The sequence below is a fragment of the Anguilla anguilla genome, chromosome 19 (assembly GCF_013347855.1).
Source record: "Anguilla anguilla isolate fAngAng1 chromosome 19, fAngAng1.pri, whole genome shotgun sequence".
Classification (NCBI taxonomy): domain Eukaryota; kingdom Metazoa; phylum Chordata; class Actinopteri; order Anguilliformes; family Anguillidae; genus Anguilla; species Anguilla anguilla.
Window position 1 is genome coordinate 17,212,719 of NC_049219.1, and position 23,119 is coordinate 17,235,837.

The 23,119-nt window shown below is 48.7% G+C and overlaps 2 protein-coding genes across 2 annotated transcripts; both read left to right on the forward strand.

The window, feature by feature from the left end:
- Positions 1-3,540: 3,540 nt before the first annotated feature.
- On the forward strand, positions 3,541-23,119 carry LOC118219056 (neural Wiskott-Aldrich syndrome protein-like). The gene is given in 14 exon segments (XM_035401880.1): positions 3,541-3,679; positions 3,805-3,923; positions 11,578-11,682; positions 14,503-14,637; positions 15,715-15,801; positions 16,203-16,299; positions 17,166-17,189; positions 17,979-18,147; positions 18,506-18,548; positions 18,931-19,084; positions 20,266-20,462; positions 20,464-20,796; positions 20,894-21,002; positions 21,854-23,119. Coding segments are annotated over 13 exon segments (1,557 nt in total). The 5' UTR covers positions 3,541-3,679; positions 3,805-3,881; the 3' UTR covers positions 21,916-23,119.
- Positions 6,020-9,226, forward strand: LOC118219057 (nuclear factor 7, brain-like). The gene has a single exon (XM_035401881.1). It carries the CDS (start codon positions 7,108-7,110, stop codon positions 8,653-8,655), a length of 1,548 nt encoding a protein of 515 aa, XP_035257772.1. The 5' UTR covers positions 6,020-7,107; the 3' UTR covers positions 8,656-9,226.

The following is a 23,119-nucleotide window of genomic DNA, read 5'->3' on the forward strand; positions in this document are numbered from 1 at the left end:
CTCATTCACAATCTTCCTAATCCTTTAAAGCAAACCAAAAATTTGTTACATTTTTGTTACAAAAGAAATTGTAACATGTCATAACCTTAATAATTTCGAAACCCATTATTTGGTAATGGTTAATGGTACATTATTTCCTGATGATCATGCGCTGATACAGATCGAGTACTTCCTTCCGGACCAATATAGTTCTTAAATTCAAACCGAGTGTGTTTTGAGTCTTTACTCTTCTTGGTTTCTTTTGTCAACATAATTTAAAAAAACATTTATTTTTTCAGTGAATTCAAACATTTTGTATAGACCAGCTTTTCTGAGCTGTTCCACCCTTTTAGCACCAGCATTAAAATTGCCGCCATCCCAGGACATAATATCTTGAAATCAAGTTGACTCCACACAGGTACTTGTGACAAATGGCTTAACACACAGTCCTGCATTTCTAGAGACTGAAAGTCCGGGCCTTTCCTCAGTCGCAGAGCCTGTTGTCATAATGGGTACACCAAAGAACATTTCCAGTGGTGTAATTTTCGATTCAGTGAAGTGTGGGTGTGCCCCCGCCCCCTCTGCTCTTAAAGGAGCAGCAGCCTGTTTTCCCCACTGCACTGCTGAGTTACCGCTTTCTCTAAAGCAGGGGTGTTTAATCTCATCCAGAAAGGGAGCGCATGGGTGCAGGTTTGTGTTTTAGCCCAGCACTGCAACACCTGATGCAGCTGATTAACTAACTGCAATCAAGACCTTGGTAAGCAGAATCCAGTGTCTTGGCATAGCAACTGTCATGCACCATGTATTTTCTTTAATCTGACAGATATGGCAGTAAAACTACAAAATTCCTGTGAACGTATCTCATGATTTGTATTGTGGGTTAGGGTCCAGTCCGGGACATTTAGAGGTCCTCCTTAACCACTGAGTGGATTCTGGGTCCTCCTAACCACTGAATGGATTCTGGGTTCTCCTAAGCCACTGAGTTCATTCTGGGTTCTCCTAACCACTGAGTGCATTCTGGGTCCTCCTCTGAGTGGATTCTGGGTCCTCCTAACCACTGAGTGGATTCTGGGTCCAAACTGGGGCGTGGCGCTACCTGGCAGGTATAGTACACACCTGGGACTGCAAGTCGACGTTAAATTGCATTGAATGTATAAAAGGCAAAGCATATTTAAAAATAAAACTTCCTCTTCCCTCTAGAGGCTGTCTGAAGAATAGACTGAATGCAGAGTCTGTTTTCTGAATCTTAGCACCTCACCGATATAGTTTTTTTTTTTTTTCCAGGAAGACTGCTCATCCAGGTCCTGCTCACATCATTGCCGGATTTGTGTTTATCTGTCAGTAATCTGGAAGGCCAGCTAAACATATGTATAAATTTGTACTGTTCCTATGCTCTTGGGTCAGGAACACAATGCTCTTGTGGACCACAACATATTAGCCATATACAGTGCTTTTTTTGTTACCGAGAACGGGCGTGTGTGGTTGTGGGATGACATGACACGGTCACAAAGGCGTCATTGTGAACCTGTGACTGTTTAAACGCGGTCACAAAGGCGCCGTTGTGAACCTGTGACCGTTTAAGATGCAAATGTGTGACTGAGACGTGGGGGCGTTTGTCCTCTGCCAGCACGCACTCGGGAGAAGACCGAACGCCTGAGCGGTGACCCGGCTGCAGAACAATGCAGACTCAGGCCCGTACACAAACAGACCGCTGTCCTCCTCACTGTGTGTGTGTGTGTGTGTGTGTGTGTGTGTGTGTGTGTGAGCGTTTGTGTCTGGTGGACAGAACAGCCGCAGACACCACAGTGCACTTCCTGGGGGGGGGGGGGGGGGGGGGGGGGGGGGGCAGGTCCATCCTGTTCCAGAAGGAACAAAGCCCTGCTGGATCTCCACACCTCCGTGTTCCCCGTGCTGAAGCAGGTCATTGTGCTGCTCGGTGTACCGCAGCGATCTGCAGCTCAGATCCCGGAGGGCTGCTGTGTGTTCCTGCTTTTCTGTGTGTTCCTGCTCTTATCGATGCGGCCCGTCCTGTTTCCAGGCCTTAAGTGGGCCGTGGATGGAAAGCAAACTGCAGAAGCCAGCAGAGACTGCGGAGCTCCAGCCTTGGAGACGGAGACCCCTGTAATGTGATGATTCCTAAGATGGGAGGAGCAGTAAACATACGGGATGTAGATTGTGTTTGTAAATGGCTGTTTACAGTGGGTTTGTTGTTTTTGCAGTTCTGCCAAACAAGTGACTTTCCTGCTGGGGCTTTACACTCTGACAAACAGGTCACACACACACACACACACACACACACACACACTCGTGCAAACAAGTTCTACACACACACACACACACGCTCGTGCAAACAAGTTCTACACACACACACACACACGCACAACCAAGTCCCACACACACGCAAACAGGTTCCGCACACACATACACACAGGTCCCTCACATGCACAAGTAGGTCCTGCACTCTGCCATGACACTTCTGATGTGCACAGACGTAGCACTACTCTTCCATTCACAAGTACACGAGACACGCCCCACTGACAGTGCACTCCCAAAGTGCAGCGTTCAGTGTGCGGGGTGTCAGGGAATGTGCCCGTTTCACGTGGCGGGGGCGGGGGGAGAGGTTTGGGGCCCTGGCTGGGACGCCGTCTCCTGCCTCATGGATCTGTAGAGCGGCAGCCGTCTCAGGCTGGGTCGTTAATCATAGTTAATTAGTGATTAATGAGGATCTGGCGCCGTTCCCCTGGAAACGATGCGGTCCCCAGCGGCTCGCTGAGCGCCTCTTCCTCAGGCGGCTCGCTGAGCGCCTCTTCCTCAGTCAGCTCGCTGAGCGCCTCTTCCTCAGTCGGCTTGCTGAGCTCCTCTTCCTCAGTCGGCTCGCTGAGCGCCTCTTCCTCAGTCAGGCCGCCGCTGATTTACGCCACGCAGGGAAGTCCCCTCCTGGGGAAGCTGCAGGGAGGGGGAGCGCCAGAACCGCAGGAAAGGTTTCAGACGCTGAGCGGAAATGGCGATCGGGGAGGCGTCCGGCCTGTAGTGAACATGGCAGTGTACAGACTGAGCTGTCTGAGCAGAACTACTGCACGGCTGGTCTAACACACGCGCGACACATCACACACACACACACAGGCACACACATAACACACTACACGCATAACACACACACATCACACACACACACACACTACACGCATAACACACACACATCACACACACACACACACTACAGGCATAACACACACACACTCTCACACACACACACACACTACACAGTAAACCCTCCCCACTAAGCCTCTTATACTTACATTCACTCCTCTGAGCTTCAACCAAAATAACTTTTTTTAAATTTTTATTTGACTCCATAAATGCGGAACGGGAAGTCTGTTAACAGCCACAAACTGAACAGTTTTTCAGAACACGTATGCAACTGGGGACCTGGGTTGATTTTGCAGAGTGTTGAAAATAATTGGCTGCAATGTAGTTTCTAAAATGTGTTTTGCTGGAAAGAAATGCAATGCTCTATTTGTGTTTCTGCTATTGCCATAACAACCATCTTTCTATTGACAGAACCTTGCAAAGTCACATCTGTCCTCATGTCCCAAAACATCTACAGTGTTGTCAGCATTGCTGTCACAGGACCAATCCTGTGTGCTTAACGTTCACTGCAGGCTCCCTCATACTCTGTCAGAACCTGCATTTAATCAGAGTGAGTATTGGTCCGTCACTACATCATATTGCATCGCTGTCATTCGATAGATTCCTGTGAATGTACAGGGGGCTTGTAGACGCAGATTCAGCAGGGGAATGTATTTGTATGGTTTTTCTATACAGGGGCATGTTTCGCAGTGCAGAAAATCGCACAGGAGGAATGGACTTGTACTGCTCTACATACTGAATTTGTGTCGAATATGATGATGCTTCTCATGATATCAGGACTACACTTTGTGCAGGTACTTTGTTTCTTTTAGTTGGCTGTAAGAAACAAGATTTAAGATTTATTTTATTTTGTCATTTTTTTTGCGGCCTGCAATCCATAAATAAATGTCTGTACGCCCATAGCTGTGTCGAGACTGTAGAATAGATTAAAGGCTAAAATGGCGCAGTAGTCAGAGATGGGCCTCTGGACGTGGCAGCTTGTTTATCCTTCTGCGTGAGACCAGAGCTCAGAGACCAGAGCCCAGAGCCCAGAGCCCAGAGCCCAGAGCCCAGAGCCCAGAGACCAGAGCTCAGAGCTCAGAGCCCAGAGACCAGAGCTCAGAGCCCAGAGCCCAGAGCCCAGAGCTCAGAGCCCAGAGCCCAGAGACCAGAGCTCAGAGCCCAGAGCCCAGAGCCCAGAGCCCAGAGCTCAGAGCCCAGAGACCAGAGCTCAGAGACCAGAGACCAGAGCTCAGAGACCAGAGACCAGAGCCCAGAGCCCATAGACCAGAGCTCAGAGCCCAGAGACCAGAGCCCAGAGCCCAGAGACCAGAGCTCAGAGCCCAGAGACCAGAAGGGCAAAGTAAGACTGGGTCTTAAACTGCAGATGAAAGACTTTCGTAGCTCGTCTGACACCTGAGGCATCCATTTACACTGCTGGCTTTATATTGCCACCTTGTGTTTGATTATTATACTGCAGCGCTGGGTCTGTTTTTAGACATGTTCACACTCCACTGGTGATGCACATCTTTTTAAAATGTCTGGAGCAGCCATTCCACTGTTAAGAGTTAAGAGTCCTTTTGTTTGAGGTTTGGAGGGCTTATTTCGGCATTCAAAAATAGTGTGATACTCTAAAGGGTGTAAACCTACGTTCCCACAAAGTTACTGCTTTAAAAGTTTTATTTTGGTGTAGGATATATGTGTATCTGTGGGCTTGTGTATTCCTCCTTTAATATTACATAATAACATAAGCAATTTAGAGTGTTTTATGAAGAGATCAGACCAGTCAATCTATCTAGACACCAAGTGGAATTGCTTGTCAGTTTCCTCCTGCATGAACTGACAAGCAATTTATATGAACAGTGCTGAACATTAACAAACCAAATAGTAGCACTTAAGGCTAATAAAGCAAAGCAAAACGGAACTTCTCCATATTCCTTCTCTTACCTCTCCCACTTCTCATCTGCCCATTTCTTTAGGAGACACTCCCCTACACCCTTCGCAGAGTGCCCGAAATCTTGGAGTTGTGCTGGACAACAGGCTGGCACTCTCTGAGAATATCGCGGCAACTACCCGGTCGTGCAGGTTCATCCTGTACAATATCCGCAGAATAAGACCACTCCTCACCAATTATTCCACACAGCTCCTGGTCCAGGCCATGATACTGTCACGTCTGGACTACTGCAACTCCCTCCTGGCTGGCCTCCCAGCATCAGCCACCAGACCCCTTCAGCTCATCCAGAATGCAGCAGCACGTCTGGTTTACAACCTCCCTCGTGACTCCCACGTCACTCCCCTCCTCATCTCCCTCCACTGGCTACCAGTGCAAGCTCGCATCCGGTTTAAGACACTGGTGCTTGCTTTCCAAGCAGTCAAGGGGTCAGCTCCTGGTTATCTGCAGAAGATGATCAGACCCTACAAGCCGGCCAGATCGCTCCGATCGGCTACTACAGGGCGGCTGATTCCTCCCCCTACACGAGCAGCAACAAGGTCTCGACTCTTTGCAGTTCTGGCCCCACGATGGTGGAACGATCTTCCAGTGGAGGTCAGAACAGCAGAGTGTCTGAGCACCTTCAAACGGAAACTCAAGACGCACCTCTTCTCTGTATACCTCTCTCCTCTTCCCTAAACCCTCTCCCATAACGAAAAAAAAAAAAAAAAAAAAAAAAAAAAAAAAATTTTTTGGTTCAGACTATCTTGTTTCTCCTTACTGTATGCTACTATAGTAAAGGCTTTTTATCTACATTTTATTCAATGGACTTAAGTGGACTTGATCCTGAGTTTGGTTACACTGTTGTAAGTCGCTCTGGATAAGAGCGTCAGCTAAATGCCTATAATGTAATGTAATGTAATGTAATACTCTTAAAACTTCATTTGTTCATCGTAACATTCGTGCAGTAAGCTCAACACGCTGTCCGTCTGCCTCTGAATGGGAAAGGTTTGTGCAGTAAGCTCAACACGCTGTCCGTCTGCCTCTGAATGGGAAAGGTTTGTGCAGTAAGCTCAACACGCTGTCCGTCTGCCTCTGAATGGGAAAGGTTTGTGCAGTAAGCTCAACACGCTGTCCGTCTGCCTCTGAATGGGAAAGGTTTGTGCAGTAAGCTCAACACGCTGTCCGTCTGCCTCTGAATGGGAAAGGTTTGTGCAGTAAGCTCAACACGCTGTCCGTCTGCCTCTGAATGGGAAAGGTTTGTGCAGTAAGCTCAACACGCTGTCCGTCTGCCTCTGAATGGGAAAGGTTTGTCTAAATGAGCAGATAAGCTAGGACCTCTCCCAGAAGGGTAGCAGGAAGGGGACGAGGAGAGGATGATGATGGAGAGGTTAGGGGAAAGGCACAAGTTTGAGGCCGGGCTGAGCCTCCAACCCCTCTGCTTCTGTATTCTCCACACTGGAGATGATCAACGATACAAAGACTCGCAGTCGTTAAGCACAATTCACACTTACACCGCTGCTCCCTGAACTCTCGACTTAAAACTCTTTTAGGTAAATAAGATTTTTCCTAACCCAGCACTAGGACACTTGACTGCATTTATCAAGATCTTGATTGAAGACTAGTTGATTGGTAATTAGTTGAATCGGGTGTCATGAGATTAGACATCCCTGCTTTAGAGAGGAACGGAGGCGGTAACTCATAAAGCGACAGTGCAGTGGGGGAAAAAGGCTGCTGTTCCTTTAAGAGCAGAGGGGGCGGGGACGCACCGTTAGGACACACCGTTACTTCACTGAATCGAAACTAAACTGTATGAGGCTGAGTTTGCTGAGTTTCCTGAAACTTCGCCCCGCTCTGCCACGGCAGCTCTGTCCCCTGTAGCGTTTTGGGAACCTTAGCATTTTTGGTACAAGGCGCTCAGGTCTTTGTTCTGACAGACGGGAGGGTCCACTGGACAGCTGCAGTGTGAGCTTTTCCATCCCAGCACAAGCAGAGGAGGAAGCTGAGTGTGAGTGGAGCTCGAGGAGCAGAAGGGGCCGAGCGCGGAGGAAGGAAGCAGCAAGGCAGGCATGGCTTTCCCCAGCACCCCCCTCTCCGAGCGGCAGCTCCACTGCACCGTGTGCCAGGAAGTCTTTACCGACCCCGTCTGCACGCCCTGTGGGCACACTTTCTGTAAAGCTTGTTTGAGAGGATTCTGGGAAGGCAGCAGCGCGTGTCATTGTCCGTTGTGCAAGAAGAGTTTTGAAGGCCCGCTGGATCTCAGCGTGAATGCTGTTTTGGCCCAGATCACCCAGGATTTCAAGAGGCGAGCACCGGAAGCTCCCAGAGGGGGGGCCAAGCGCAGGGCGGAGGAGCCGCTGCTGCCGCCCTGCGAGGGCGACGCCCAGTCTCGCCCTGCGGACGACCTGCCGGGGGACCCCCCGCTCCACCTGCGCGACGGCACCTGTGCCAAACACCAGCAGCCCCTGGAGCTCTTCTGCAGCAGCGACCGCGCGTGTGTCTGCGCGCTGTGTGCGGAGGACGACCACGGGGGTCACGCCACCGCGCCCCTGAAGAGGGCGTGGCTCCGCACACGGGACGAGCTGAGGGCCCAGGTGCTGCGGGCCAGGCAGGACGTCCTGGACCGGCAGAAAAAGATGGAGGAGCTCAAACGGCGGACGAGGCTGAGCCAGGAGGACTCAGAGAAGGAGCTGAAGGAGGGCCAGCAGGTCCTGCGCGCTCTCCTGCGCTCCGTACAGGAATGCCAGGCCGAGCTGCCGGAGGTGATCGAGGGGAAGCAGAGGGCGGTGGAGAGCAGGGCCCAAAGCCTCCTGGAAGAGCTGGAGCAGGAGGTCAGGGAGCTGAAGCCCAGAAAGGCGCAGCTGATGCAGCTCTTGCGCTGCCAGGACCACATGCACGTTCTACAGAGCTTCCCCTCCCAGCCAGCCACCCCGTGCTATAAGGACTGGGACAAGGTCATGGTCTACACTGACCTGTGTGTGGGCACAGTGAGGAGCGTGCTCTCTCCACTGCAGGAGACCCTCGGGGGAAAGCTGAGGGAGCTGATGGATGCCGAGTTTAAAAAAGTTAGATGTTACGCTGACGATGTGACGCTGGACCCCCTTACCGCACAACAGAACTTATCCGTGTCCGAGAATGGAAAGGAGGTGCACTATCACTGCTGGACGCAAGCAGTCGCAGACAGCCCCGAGAGATTCGATGTTGTTTGTAATGTCCTGGGGAAAGAAAGATTCACTTCAGGAAGACACTACTGGGAAGTGCAAGTGGAGCGAAAGACATCCTGGTATTTGGGAGTTGTCACGGCGTCTATTGGCAGGAAGGGGAAAATGTTTCTTCAACCGAAAAATGGTCTCTGGCTACTGCATCTAAAAGAAGGGAAGATTCTCAAAGCTCTCGATAGCCCTCCTGTGGAGCTCAGTCAGAGTTCAGGGCTAAAAAGGGTTGGTGTGTATGTGGATTATGAGGAGGGTCAGATCTCCTTTTACAACGCGGAGGCCGGATCTCATATGTACTCTTTCACAGGGAACACCTTTACTGAGGAACTCTGTTTGCTGTTGAATCCACAAGCACCTGATGGAGTCCCAATGATCCTCTCTCCTGTCTTTCAGACTGAATAGTTTCAATATTTCAGCACTCTACTTTTGCTTCATCTGGTGAATCCATTGGTTGAATGGGCTGCTTTATTTTCTGTCAAGAAGTCTGTTGAATATTTAGTTTATTATTTTAGGAATTGGTGGTTTTTTAGGCATTATTTGGACTCATCTTCACCTCAGCTCATTGTGATTATATGATTTTGTGTTGATGGATGTTTCATACTCACCTGTATGAGTACAGTCAGGGCTGGGACAGGTACAGTGGGACCAAGGCCCAGATGGGACTAAGAGACAGCTATAAAACATTTTGGGAATTATTTTGGGACTGGACTCATATTCGGTATGTTTTTTTTTGGTAAAGTACATGTAGTCAGGTCTCAGCATTCTGGGTGGGTCTTGTGTGTCTGCAGAAGGCAAGAGGTGCAGTCCTGACTTGTTTTACAGCATTGCTGTTCTGCTTTACGCATGTAACCGTAGTAGCTTTGGATGAATTTTCCACAGTAAGAATATGGATTATGTAACAGGTATGCCATGTGTGTCACTTGGTTAAGGGTGTTGGATAAACATAATAAATTACAACACACACCAGTTCTTAGAACGTCTCTTCTTTCCACCTGATATTCACTTTTAGTCTAAAAATGTGAAGGATTTCAGGTTTAATCTATAGCAGTATAGATTAAATCGATTAATAGTAATAAAAATGCCAATGATAGCAACATGATTTACTGCCATCTAGTGGTACAGATGGAGAGCTGTCATCTGTATCGCAAGAGAGTGAAGTCCATGGCTGTCCGTTGCTGGACTTCAACAGAATATAAAATGCAGCAACAAAAAAAGAATTGGGTGTGTCAATTTTGAATAAATTTGATTACTCTGGTCAATTAACTGGTCTCAGCATTGAAGAGAGAGAAAATGACATTTGTTTCTTGCCATTATTACGATGACCTACTATGAATCCAGCACATATTAATTAGACGAGGCTGCTCTGTTTCTCTCTGTGAGGCCAGTGGCCATTTTAGTGTGTATCCATGGTTACTCCTCAAGGATGCCCTGGATGGAGATCCACTAGTCCAGAAGATCTGATATGGTGTTCAGTGTTTTGGAAAACTTTAATGTAACGCGGCGCACAAAAAAATTTACATTACTAGATAGAAGAGGAGGAAATGGTGCTTGAACCAGCTGTGAGCAGGTGCAGCCAGAAAATATATAAAGAATGAATCAATGAACAGGCACAACTCTCTGTAAAAATATTTTGATTTTATTTAATTCATCTCTATGAAAAACCATCAACATTTTGGCCATAGTGGCAGGCCTTCAGCAGAATGCGTGCCATTTTTACAAATAAACGGGGCAGAAATTTGAGATTAACATTATAGTTAATGTTACAAGGTAATCTCTGGACAAAGTCAAACTTTTGCATTTTAATTCATGCATTTAATATGAGCGATTGATTGTGTCTCTCGATCATTAGAAGGTCTGCTTCATTTCATAATGTCTGTCTCAACATGCTGAAAAATAGCTTGTCTAAACAAGACATGGTCAGTGGCCACCTACATTTTCAGGTGGAAAATCCAATCAGGTGCAGGGTCCCCCCTGCTTCAGACTCTACTTGCCAGGCCGGTTATTCTGGTTTCGGCTTCTCATTCCGCAAATGTTTATGTAACTGAAAATTCGGAGTTAAAAATGTGAGCGTCGCTGATGTTAACGTAATGACGTCAGTATTAGTCACTTTTTTTCCACACGGATGCGCTCCGCTGTGCACGTGCCTGCATCTCTCGCCCTGCCCATGGGACATGAAGCGAAGAACAGAAACACACTTCAGAAATACGTTAACGTATATACGGCTTAGCCTACGTATAATGATGAATACCGTTACTTTCTTTCACTTTGATTCCTTCCCATTCTATCGCTTAAGAACAACGGAATGAAATCCTGATAAATATGCAAACTGACCAAAAAATTTGCATACTGGGAAAAACGGCTCATCATCGCATGCCACATACTTACATTCTACCCTTAGGCACTGTGCAGTAATTGGAGCAGACGAAAATTCTGAATAATAATTCAGTTTATTTACTATTCTATAGGGGATACGACATTCAAGGGGAAATAAATTAGTCGTGTTTCAAGCGTCCAGCTCTTTGAGCATCTTGGTTTTGAACAAACCAAAAATGCTAAGAACCAGTAGTAATGTATCAATGTTCAAATGCAAACTGTAAATCCACGATCAGCTGTTACATACCGTTCTGTTATTCCATTAAGTTTTCGACGCGAAACGCAGTCGCAAGCTGACTGACTGAACCTCCTCCGTAAAAGTCACGTCGCATGTACTTGGCTGAAGGGTCTCTTTAACCCCGCCCTTCTCCGTCCGCATACTGCATTCCTGACAAAATCCAGAAATGTATTAGCAAACAGGAGTAGACCATTCCCCGTTAGTGGAAGTGTCCTACTGTGGGCGCACTCCTCGGGGTTTAACACCCTTATTGCATTTTATACCACAGTTCACTGTTTATAAAGTGTACTCTCAGGGTACAATCTGTCGCTCTTTTGTATGCTGAGTCGTATGTGTGGTTATCCCTCTCTCCTCCTCCCCCGTTATTTTTCCCAATGGTATTTTCTTCCCGCTGCCGCCATGTTGGACCGAGCTCGCGATGTTGCTGGTTGAGTTCCGATGAAAGTTTAGATTTCGGCGTCTCTGGGATGTTGGAGTTCCCACGCTAGCGTTAAAAGGTCGAGGGAATATTTGTCGTATATTTTCGTATTTAAGAAATAAAAAAATATTGAACGCTGAGTTGCCAGCGTCCGAAACGGTCTTGCTCAGATGAGAAGGTCCGGCTGCAGGCCACGGTGATCAATGACAGCAGCAGTTTTAGTTAAATATAATAAAAAAGAGTAGGCTTGTTAAACGAGTTTAATTTTTTTTTTTTTTTTTTTTCATTTTTAAAGATGAGTGGACATCCGCCGCAGCGGCGGGCCACGAATGTCGGCTCTATTCTCCTGACTCCGCAAGAGAACGAATGCCTCTTCAATTACCTTGGCAGGAAGTGCATCGTAAGTTCTCATCACTGTTTACTCCTGTGTATTTCCACTATGGATATTTTTCAGTATATTTGCAATGCTTAACATGTATGTTTCTCAAATTAGATAATGGATTTTCAAACTGGGATTCTGTGGTATTTGCTGCAGTGTGTTCCGCAAATGCATCGTAAAACTAGCGGAAAAAACAACAGTGACAAGCGTCTGTCTCCGTTATCCTGCAGCAAGATTGCCGATACAGTGAAACACTGGTAGGGAGACGGGATGCGTTTATCCCGGGATTGGGTGTCAGGAAGTCGGCAGAAAGTTTAACTTTAGCCCCGAGGCCTCGGCACCGCCGTCGTACCCAGTGCGGTTCGTCCAGTAAGCAAGCTGTAGACCTGGCACCGGGTTTACATTTGTGCCAAATTCAGCAGCTAGCTTGCGAGCTAGCTGAGAACGCAAATGCGTTGTGGTCTGCCAATTACATAACACGACACATTTCCCCCCGCGGTTTAGCGTGCTAGCTAGCATAGTTGCCACAGAAGCCGAGTTGCAGGTTGCATTGGTCGGTTATCGTTTTCAAAATTGTGCTTGTACGAGATTTGAAGATATTTGCCAATCGCATTTGTTAACCACGAGCAATCACAATTTATCCAGTAGTTCGCTTCTTTAAAAAATGGGGACGTGTTATGTTTGCTGTGGATAACTCCAGAATTCTGTGTGGTAATAATACGTAGTGGGACATTAGGACAGCGTAGCAGCCTTCTGGAATGAACAGGCATCTGGAGAATTCAGTGTATAATTAATGAAGTGTTTCAGTTATGCGTGGAACAGTCCATTTCCAACTGCAAGGTCGTAGTGGGTATGGATAAGTTAAGTCCTTACATGTATTTACTGGTTTACCTGTGTTTCTTGCTGTGTCGAGCATTTACTGCAAGTGCCAGTAAGGTTGAGCAAAGCAATTTTTGCAGGTGGAAATTTAGTTCGGTATCAGTATATACGAGATTATAAGAATAGGTTATTGTATTGTTGTTTACATGGGCACGGTCCAACTATTGCTTAACTCTGCGCTTTAAAGGACTGATGTTGACTTGTTAATAAAGGATTAGGGAACTGATGACGGGTCTGGGGTGCTGTGACTAGAGAGACAGGTGGTGTCAGTTTGTCCGGACGTACAGTGGCGATGGCCATTTCCCGCGGTTCTTCGTGTTGTTTGCCTGTTGGATGGTGATGTTGAGGGATGGTATACTTGCTTTACTTTGGTAACTGTTCCCTGTGTTCTGTTTAACCTTCACCAGTTTGCACTATTCTATGAAACAAGAATTTCCCCTCAAATCAACTGCAAATTTACAATATTATGTATTTTTTCAGAGATACTGGCGATTAAGGATTAGACTGTTAAAGCATATCTCCTTGAAAGGTTGGAAAACTAGTCAAATCAGAAATTATATTTTTTTAAACTGTGATATGCATTTAGAGACTTTGTGTGCTGTAATGAACTTCCCCAGATTGTTATTGTTGGTCTGAAGCTGATTACACCCTAGACGTGTGTCAGCGTTTAAAATGAAGCAGCTCTTGTGCTGTTGCAGCGCGTCTGTGGAGTAAGAAGTGCTTCTCAGCACTGCTGTAAACCTGGGCCTCTCTGGCCCCGCCCACAGCAGAAGGGCAGTGGTCAGGTGACAGGTGTGCATCGCCCGGTTAGACTCTCTCACCTCATACCTGTTACAGCCACACAAGACCACAGCATGGCATTATGGGTAAGGACCTTGTTTTGTCGAGTGAGGGGTTGGCAAGGCTCTCTCTCTGTGGCTGGGCTGGTCAGTTGGTTCTGGCCGTTAGCGATGTTCCCCTTCCTGTGAAGCCCAGAGATTGGGGGTATGTTCAGGAGGTCCGTATGTTGCGCGGTAGGTAACGCGCTGGCAGCGCTAGCAGAGTAATTTTAGCCCGGCGCAGTGGGAGTAATGCGCGGTTTGCGTGGTGAGAAGCTGCGGGCGGACTGGCTCCTGCGCTCGCCGCAGTGTCCAGAGCGGCACGTGGGCCACACTCGAGATGTGGGGTGTGGGCGAGGCCAGGGCTGGCTGTGGGCGGGGCTGGGGTGTGGGTAGGGCAGGGCAGGGCAGGGCAGGGCAGGGCAGGGCAGGGCAGGGCAGGGCAGGGGTAGAGCAGGGCAGGACAGGGGTTTATCTCTTCTCTGGCTCTGTTGGTCCTCGGCCTGATTAATTTGCTGCAGGGATTAGGAGAGGGATGGAATGAAATCTCTCGCGTAATCTTGTGTTTATTTATTTATTTCATTCTTACACTGAATATGCCAGTCGCGCAGAATCTGGCTGCAGCTGCAGGAGGTGGTCGTGCTTGTTTTTTTGCTGTGCTTTTTTTGTTAAATGTGTGTGTATGTGTGTGTGGGGGTGGTGGGATGTTGAAAATATTTTATCTTTGCTACATATTTTGCCATCTTTGGCTATCCGTTGCTATGTTGTTATCCCTAAGTTTGACACGCGTTTCCTTTTCTCAAAGGCTAGTTTTACCATAAATTAGCATTTTCATGTTTTGTTAAGGGCATATATTGCCTTTAACGAGTGTAAGCAACATTAACGAGGTAAGCCATGTTCACGAGTGTTCAGGGGCGATGCAGCCAAATTTGCGGATGTCTCCCAGGCTGAAAGGGGTTTTGGCTGGTGCTGGGCATATTTGGGACTTTGCATATGAAGAGTACATGCAGAGTAGACCACGTCACAGAATGACTGCCACAGCTGTGTCCTGCTTACAGTGGAGTACCTGTGCAGAGATCCCTCTAATGTGTCTGTCTGCCTGTCTGTCTGCGTGTCTGTCTGTCTGTCTGTCTCCCGCCTGCAGACCCTGTGTTCGGCTGTAGTGCAGGTGTATGCTGCTGACAGGACTTCCACATGGGTGAAGAGGTGCTGTGGGGTTGCCTGTCTGGTCAAAGACAATCCCCAGAGATCTTACTTCATCCGAGTCTTCGACATCAAGGTCAGCTTCCCTGTCATTCCACTCTGCTGGTGACATCACAGGCTTAGAACCACCCTCATGGTGACATCACACAGGCTTCGTACCGCCCTCCTGGTGACATCACACTTTTTTGTGGTAATATGCATGAATGTCCTCTCAAAATGTCACAAGAGCTTAGGGATGTTTGATGTTGAGGAAAAGAACAAGCAGTTCAGACTGATCCAGACTTGTGCTTTGGCTGTCTGTATACTGTAAGCCTCTGAACTAGCTTTTTAAGGCATGTTACAACTTCAAATGATAGAAAGCATACTGATAAGGGCTTTTAGAGAAGTCTGAAGCTTGCGATGTGAAACCTCTGCTTGGGACAGAGAGAACCCTTCAACATTAACCTGTCAGTCAGAGAGAACCCACAGCAGAGAATGATTGTGTGAACAGAGATGAGCTTTTCTAGGGCTGGTAGGAGACTGCACCCTCACAAGACAAGCTGTGTGTGTGTGTGTGTGTGTGTGTGTGTGTGTGTGCATGCGCGCCTGTGCCTGAGGGTGTACATGCTTGTATAACGGGGCGTGTGTGTGTGTGTGTGTGCGCCTGTGCCTGAGGGTGTACATGCTTGTATAACAGGATGTGTGTGTGTGTGTGTGTGTGTGCGCCTGCCTGTGCCTGAGGGTGTGTATGCCTGTATAACGGGGCGTGTGTGTGTGTGTGTGTGTGTGTGTGCGCGCCTGCCTGTGCCTGAGGGTGTGTATGCCTGTATAACGGTGTGTGTGTGTGTGTGTGTGTGTGTATGTGTGAGTAATAAGGTGTGAATTAGCAGTGTAAGTGTTGACAGGCCCAGAGGACTTGCATGTCCATTGTTTTTATTATTAGTTTCCACACAGCAGCACAGCCTAGGCGCATATAGCAGCACAGCCTAAGCACGTATAGCAGCACAGCCTAAGCACGTATAGCAGCACAGCCTAAGCTCATATAGCAGCACAGCTTCTGTGCAAATATCAGCACAGCCTAAGTGCACACAGCAGCACAGGGTGCTCCACAGGCCTGTGAGGGTGAAACTGAGCTTGCTTCTGTGATACAGACATCTCCCCGATCTCTCCACAGGATGGGAAAATGATGTTTGAGCAGGAGTTCTACAACAGCTTCTCCATCAGCTGCTCCAGATCCTACTTCCTTTCGTTTGCGGGAGACGTGAGTATCCGCCTCCTTGGCCTGCTGTGCCGTGCGGTCCTGGTCTCAGCAGCTTCCTGTGTCATCATTTCCTGTGTAGCGGTGTGTGTTAAATATGGCGGAATGCGTCCCACTCTGTGTGTCTGAGTCTCACAGGCATAACGAATGAAAGGCTTTAGCTTTGTGCTTTAAACTCTCCCAGCCAGCCTGAAAGCTCTGAACTGCACACTCATGCAGTGCTCCTGTGCTTCAGTACTGTAGCTCCGCTCAGGGTCCCTCTTGAGGAGAATACTGTATGTCAAGGGGTTTCCCCAGTTCATTTATTATTATTGTTACTATTGTCAGTATTATTTTTTATTGTTATATTATTAACAGCAGCAGTAAAGAGAAGAGTAATTCTGATGAAAAGCGTTTCTCTGCAGTCCTGCCAGATGGGACTGAACTTCGCTAATGAAGAGGAGGCCAAGCGTTTTCGGGCAGCAGCGGGGGAGCTGATTGGGAGACGACAGAGGAAAACCGGTGACTATCCGCCCCTCCTACTCCATCCTGTACCTCTCTCTTCTGCCGCTGCGCTCTCCTTTCTTCTGCTGGTCTGCAAAACACCCTTTCTAATCTGCTCTCAGGACACGTCACACCCCCAAATCTTCACCGTCTACACCCCTGAATCTCCACCGTTTACACCCCCAAATCTCCACCGTCTACCTCTCTAAGTCTCCAACTTCTACACCCCCAGTCTCCTCTGTCTAGACCCTGAAATCTCAGCTGTTCACCCCCCTCCCAAATCTCTGCGTGCATTTTGTGCTTCTGTGTGCGCCTGTGTGTAAGTGTGCGTGTGTGTGTGTCCGTGTGTGTGTAAGTGCGTGCGTGTGTGTGTGTAAGTGCGTGCGTGTGCGTGCGTGTGCGTAAGTGCGTGCGTGCGTGCGTGTGTGTGCGTGCATGTGTGTAAGTGTGTGTGTGCGTGCGCCTGTGCGTGCGTGCGTGCGCGTGCGTGTGTGTGTAAGTGCGTGTGTGTAAGTGTGTGCGTGCGTGCGTGTGTAAAAGTGTGTGCGTGCGTGTGTGTAAGTGTGCGTGTGTGTGTAATGGCAGGGATTAGCTGCGTGTGACTCAGCTGCTTTCAGACGGCCGTAAGGAGTCATGTCCGCTTCTCTTCAGACGCAGTGATTAGATGTGACCTCAGCGGGGCGTCGGTGGGATGGTTTCTGTCCTGACGTCCGTCCTGCTGTCCTCTGTCCGTCTGCTGCTTTTAAACTAACCTCCACCTCAGGCCACGCCCTTTAAACCTCAGGCCACGCCCTCTGAACTCACACTCAAGCTGTCTCTCTCACTAACGCCAGACCGTCAGAGTGGACTGCTGCGTTTTAATCGTCTTAATTTTTGTTTTGCAGAGAAAAGACGTGACCCTCCCAATGGTAGGTTTTCTGTTACATTAAACCCCACTGCTGTTCTCTCCTGGGCAGCTGAGGCTGCTTCCTCGTGTTCCTGCGTGCTCAATTATTAAAAATAAAAAATAAAAAGGTGCAACCATCCAGCGTATTGCACAAATCACATACAGTGAACACTTTCTCCCGTTTTAAGCAAACATTTTCCCTGAAAGTTTGTGCTTCAGTAAGTGTGCTGTCCCATTGTTGGGTTTCTGTCAGTGTAAATATGCAGAAATGTTTCGTACACATACAGTACACATGGTACGCTACTGACAACACTATATGAAAACACTTAATGAATAGAATAACAGGAAGTACAATAAAAGTAATTAGGGGCAGATGGAGCAATGTGTGGAAGTATGTGCTTCAGAGGAGCTGTGTATGTATGTGTGTGTGTGTGCGTGCGTGCGTGCGTGCGTGCGTGCGTGTGTGTGTGTGCGTGCATGCATTTGCGCGTGTGTGTGTGTGCGCGTGTGCATTTGCGTGTGCGTGCGCGTTTCGCAGAGCTGGAGCTGTTTGTCCTGGTTCTGCTTTCATTGGTTTCACGTCAGGCTCTTCATGTTGTGACTGTCGGGGTCCGGCGTACCGAGATCTGCTCCCACACAGTCTCAGCCTGTTTTACACAGGGCCGACTCTGCTGAAGAGAATGAGTCTCTTTACTCAACGCTGAGCAGTGTGGGCGAGAGTAAAACTACACTACCCATGAGCCTCTACAGACGGGGGATGTTCATTCTGCTGTCCCAGGCCTGAGTTTGTCATCCCCTGTCCCGTTTCCAGGGCCTGCTCTACCCATGGCAACAGTGGACATCAAGAACCCGGAGATAAACAACGTGCGTTTCCATAACAACAACATCATGCACAGCAGCTTCAGCAAGGAGAAGAAGAAGGTGAAGGGGAAGAGGAAGAGGCTGACCAAGGCCGACATCGGCACGCCCAGCAACTTCCAGTGAGTCCCGCCGGCCGTGCGCTTCAGACCGGAGCGCTGAGCCCGATCCGCACGCTCACAGCACGCTCCCGTGGCTCAGCCCAGTGTGCGGTCTGCCGGTGTGACAGGAACACTAGCGGCCGCTAATGTGGAGGAGCCGTTTGGCTGTACGGCTGCACGGCTGTGTACATGTGGGTGACATGCTGTGTGCTTTATGTGCTGTGTGCACCTTTCACTGTTGATCAGTGGGAGTTCAAGAAGCCGTCTTATATTGTGTTGTCTTTCTTCTTGTGTTTGGCTGTGTCTGTGCGTGTGTGTCTGTGTGCACGCGTGTGTGTGTGTGTGTGTGCACTAAACGCCTTCCTGTCTCCTCACTCAGGCACATCGGACACGTCGGCTGGGATCCCAACACAGGCTTTGATGTGAGTAAGAAGGGGAGTTCCCCCCTGTCAGTGGGGATTGGGAGCACAGATACTCTGTGTATGAGCAGATATTCAGCTACTCGCTCCTTCCGTCTGTGCGTCATTGAGCTGGAGGTGCAGGATTTCTTTGCTCCTGCTTTCATCAGTATCCACAGAGACAGCAGCTCCAGACATTCCTCGGTTCGCCCCATGCCAGTGATTGAATTGAATACATTTTAATATTCAGCGCAGGACGTTAGAAACAAAGCTTGTAGCTGCATGATGCCCCAGCTCAGGCCCTCAGTGCGTGTGGGGAGCGCCCTGCTGGCCATGTTCCCGTGTCACATGATTCTCCCGGGCCCTGTCCGTGGCTCTGACCGGGCCTCCTGCTCCTCTTCCTCAGCTGAACAACCTGGACCCCGAGCTGAAGAACCTGTTTGACATGTGCGGCATCTCCGAGGCCCAGCTCAAGGACAAGGAGACGTCCAAGGTCATCTACGACTTCATCGAGAAGAAGGGCGGCGTGGAGGCCGTCAAGAACGAGCTGCGCAGACAAGGTGAGGTCAAAGCTGAGCCCTTCAGCACGCACATACACACTGGTCACTGTGACAGTGCTGTGTGCTGATTGGTCACTGTGACAGTGCTGTAAAGCTGCTGATTGGACGATGTGACAGTGCTGTAAAGCTGCTGATTGGTCACTGTAGCTGTGGTGCTTCGTCACTATGACAGTGCTGTCGTGCTGGTGATTGGTCACTGACAGTGTTGTGTGCGATTGGTCACTGTGACAGTGCTGTAAAGCTGCTGATTGGTCGCTGTGACAGCGCTGTAAAGCTGCTGATTGGTCGCTGTGACAGCGCTGTAAAGCTGCTGATTGGTCGCTGTGACAGCGCTGTAATGCTGTAATTGGTCTCAGTGCACTGTGGCCCTACGGCAGTCTTGCTGCATTGACTTGGGTGTGCCCAGGTGAGCTCACAGGTGTGGTCTGTCCCCAGGTCCGCCCAGGTGGTGCGGTAGGTCCCGTCCCTTTCCTCTGCACACGTGTGCGGTGTCGTGTGCTCTCGGACACGCCTGCCAGTCTGGAGAGGTTGCCAGGTTGTGTCCGGCTGTGTCTGGTTTCCTTGCAGGGTCTGTGGTCTGCACGCACGTGTTTGCTGTGATGCAGAGTCATACATTTCATACGTGTTTTCCTGAAGTGCAAGAAGCGCACTTCCACTGCGTCTGTAGCGTGGAAATGAGGAGAGAGCTCTGCCTAGTGGCAAAATGGTGCACCGCGTGCAGAAAAAGCTTTCTCCTCTGGTTTTTCGGTGGCTTATCTTACCTGGAGTGAGATTTTGGGTTGTGTTTGAACCCCAGTTGCATGTGAGGTTTGGTGATTTTTCTTTGCATGGTTTAAAAAAATCACGATCCTTTTTCAAAATGCAGTTGGCGAGTGTTGTTCCCCTTTTGAGGCTTGCGGATTGCCATGTAAACTGAGCTGTGATTCACTTGTGCCTGGAGCGCTTCATTATTAAACAAACGCATTTGCCTAATTTGTAGAATTGCGGTTTATTGAATCATGAACATCTGGAGCTGTTGGCAGCCCACCCGTTTGAGGAGTGAAATAAAGGAACCGGTGAAACTGATATTATTCAGTGAATACACTGAGCTGTAACCTCTCTCTTTCCCTTCCTCCCTCTATCTCTCGCCCACTCGTACTCCCTCCCTCTTTCTATCTCTCTCTTTCAATTCTCTGTTCCAGCACCACCACCTCCTCCTTCCAGGGGTGGAGCCCCTCCGCCACCCCCTCCTCACAATTCGGGCCCCCCGCCCCCTCCCCCTCCTGCCCGAGGACGAGGAGCGCCCCCGCCTCCTCCCCCCTCCCGCGCCCCCACATCCGCCCCCCCGCCCCCTCCACCCTCCAGATCCAGCATAGGAGCCCCCCCTCCCCCGCCGCCTCCGCCCACGCGGGGTCACCTGCCGCCCCCCCCCTCCCCCCTCTCACGCGTCCCTGGCCCCGCCCGCGCCCCCTCCCCCGCCGCCCCCCCCCTCGTCCTCTCCGGGCCCCCCGCCGCCACCCCCTCCCCCCCCTCCGCCCGGGCCCCCGCCCCCCGGCCCGCCCTCGCTGGACGGGGGGGAGCCGCTGCCCCCCCCGCAGGGTAAATCGGCGCTGCTGGAGCAGATCCGGGGGGGGACCCAGCTGAAGAAGGTGGAGCAGAGCAGTCGGCCCGTGTCCAGCACAGGACGAGACGCGCTCCTCGACCAGATCCGACAGGGCATCCAGCTCAAGACTGTGAGTGTGCGCTCCCCACTCCCAGTGTGTGTGTCTGATGGGAATGTGTGTTAGTTAGGGACTGACCTGTGTGTGTGTGTGTGCGTGTCTGTCTCAGGTGACTGACGGGCCAGACTCGGCCCCTCCCACTCCAGCGCCCTCCGCAGGCATTGTGGGGGCTCTCATGGAGGTGATGCAGAAGAGGAGCAAGGCCATCCACTCCTCAGGTAGCAGCCCTTTCTGTGACATCATTCCTCTGTGGGCGGAGCTCTTTCTATCCCCGTGACAACGTCCAGTGCAGAGAAATAAGCACAAGTGCTTGAGCAGGGGACCATAGCGCTGTGGGCAGATGGATGCATGCAGGGGACCCGCAAATGATGGGGCCCCATTTTGTTAATCAGCGCTGGATTGTAAATATGTACATTCGAGTGCTGTAATAGGGTTTTACCCTAGTACTGATCTGCGGACTGGTACTGACCTATAGACTGACACTAACCTGCAGACTGACACTAACCTGCAGACTGACACTAACCTGCAGACTGACACTAACCTGCAGACTGACACTAACCTGCAGACTGACACTAACCTGCAGACTGACACTAACCTGCAGACTGACACTAACCTACAGACTGGTACTGATCTGCGGACTGGTACTGACCTATAGACTGACACTAACCTATAGACTGACACTAACCTGCAGACTGACACTAACCTGCAGACTGACACTAACCTGCAGACTGACACTAACCTGCAGACTGACACTAACCTGCAGACTGACACTAACCTATAGACTGACACTAATCTATAGACTGACACTAACCTGCAGACTGACACTAACCTGCAGACTGACACTAACCTGCAGACTGACACTAACCTGCAGACTGACACTAACCTGCAGACTGACACTAACCTGCAGACTGACACTAACCTATAGACTGACACTAACCTGCAGACTGACACTAACCTGCAGACTGACACTAACCTGCAGACTGACACTAACCTGCAGACTGACACTAACCTACAGACTGGTACTGGCTTGCAGACTGCTTTATGGCTTCTCTGGCGTGTGTTTCCACAGATGAAGATGAAGATGACGATGATGAAGAAGACTTTGAGGATGATGATGAGTGGGATGACTAGTGAGCCCCGTCTTCCCCCGATAATTAAGACACTAAATCGCTCCCGTATTTCTGAATCTTATTCAAATTATAATGTAAATGTAGTTTGCTGTATATTTTTGCCTTTTTTGTTATTGTTTTTTTTTTTGTTTTGTTTTTGCTTTTTTATTGTTATTAATCTGTGCAATACCTCATTTAATCTGTAAAGGTTTGTCTATTTCTGTAAAGTTTTTTTTTTTTTTTTTTTCCCTGGATTAACATGTGCAATTTTACATCATGACAAATTCTCTTTGATTTGTAGATTTGAATGTTTCGTTTTCTTTTGTTTGTCAGTACAGGAAAGGGAGACTTAAGAAAGGAGCCGAGAGTCTTTAATGTTGTTATTGTTAGTTAATTCCAGATAACACTATTTTCATACCCTACTTTTCGGTATCTTAAATTTTCTTATCGAAATCCTAGTTTAGCACTATTTTTTTCTTATGAATGAGCTATTGGAAAATCTAGCCCATCGTTTCCAGTGTAAATTTACACAGAGTTTGAGGCTGTTATATTTTTGCACGAATCAAAAAAAAAAGAAAAAAAAAGGAAATTCACTACGAGGGTGTGAGGCTATCTGACTGGAGGCTTTGCCATTTCACTACAAAAGCCAGACCTGTAGACCTGGAGCATCACACGGTAGCCTGATATTTCTTGGGATATGTTTTTTTGTCATTTATTTTCACTTCATCTTGTATATTTCATGATTTTTGACAAAGAAATTGTAAGTTTCTTTTTACCGTAGCAATCAGAAGAATGGGATTGTTGTCGGAAATCAGGTCAGTGTTCATCTTAAGCAACAACAAAAAAAAAGGAAAAAATATTACAGGTCATCTTAATTTAAATTTAATGGAATTTGCAACTGACTGTCTCATAGTGTTGCGTATTATAATAATATTGGCTGCCGTACAAAGCAGGGAGCTAAACATCTGCAAGATGCTTTTAAGGGGGTGTGGCTTTGAACCCAATAACCACATGCAAGATAATATTGCCTGCAAAACACTAATGATCCTTTTGTGTTGTGACGAATGCTGTTTTTAACAGTGTTGTACATCTGAATTTTACAATCTTCCCAGGGGTTGTGCTGCATTTAAGGAACCACAATATTGACTTTGAATCTTTAAATAGGTTGGGAAAACAATGGAATACTAAATTGTATACTTAAATAAATGTTAATATTTACAGACCTT

What these genes read in the sequence shown, in the direction of transcription:
- LOC118219057 (XM_035401881.1), top strand. Translation starts at nt 7,108, where the DNA reads ATGGCTTTCCCCAGCACCCCCCTCTCCGAGCGGCAGCTCCACTGCACC.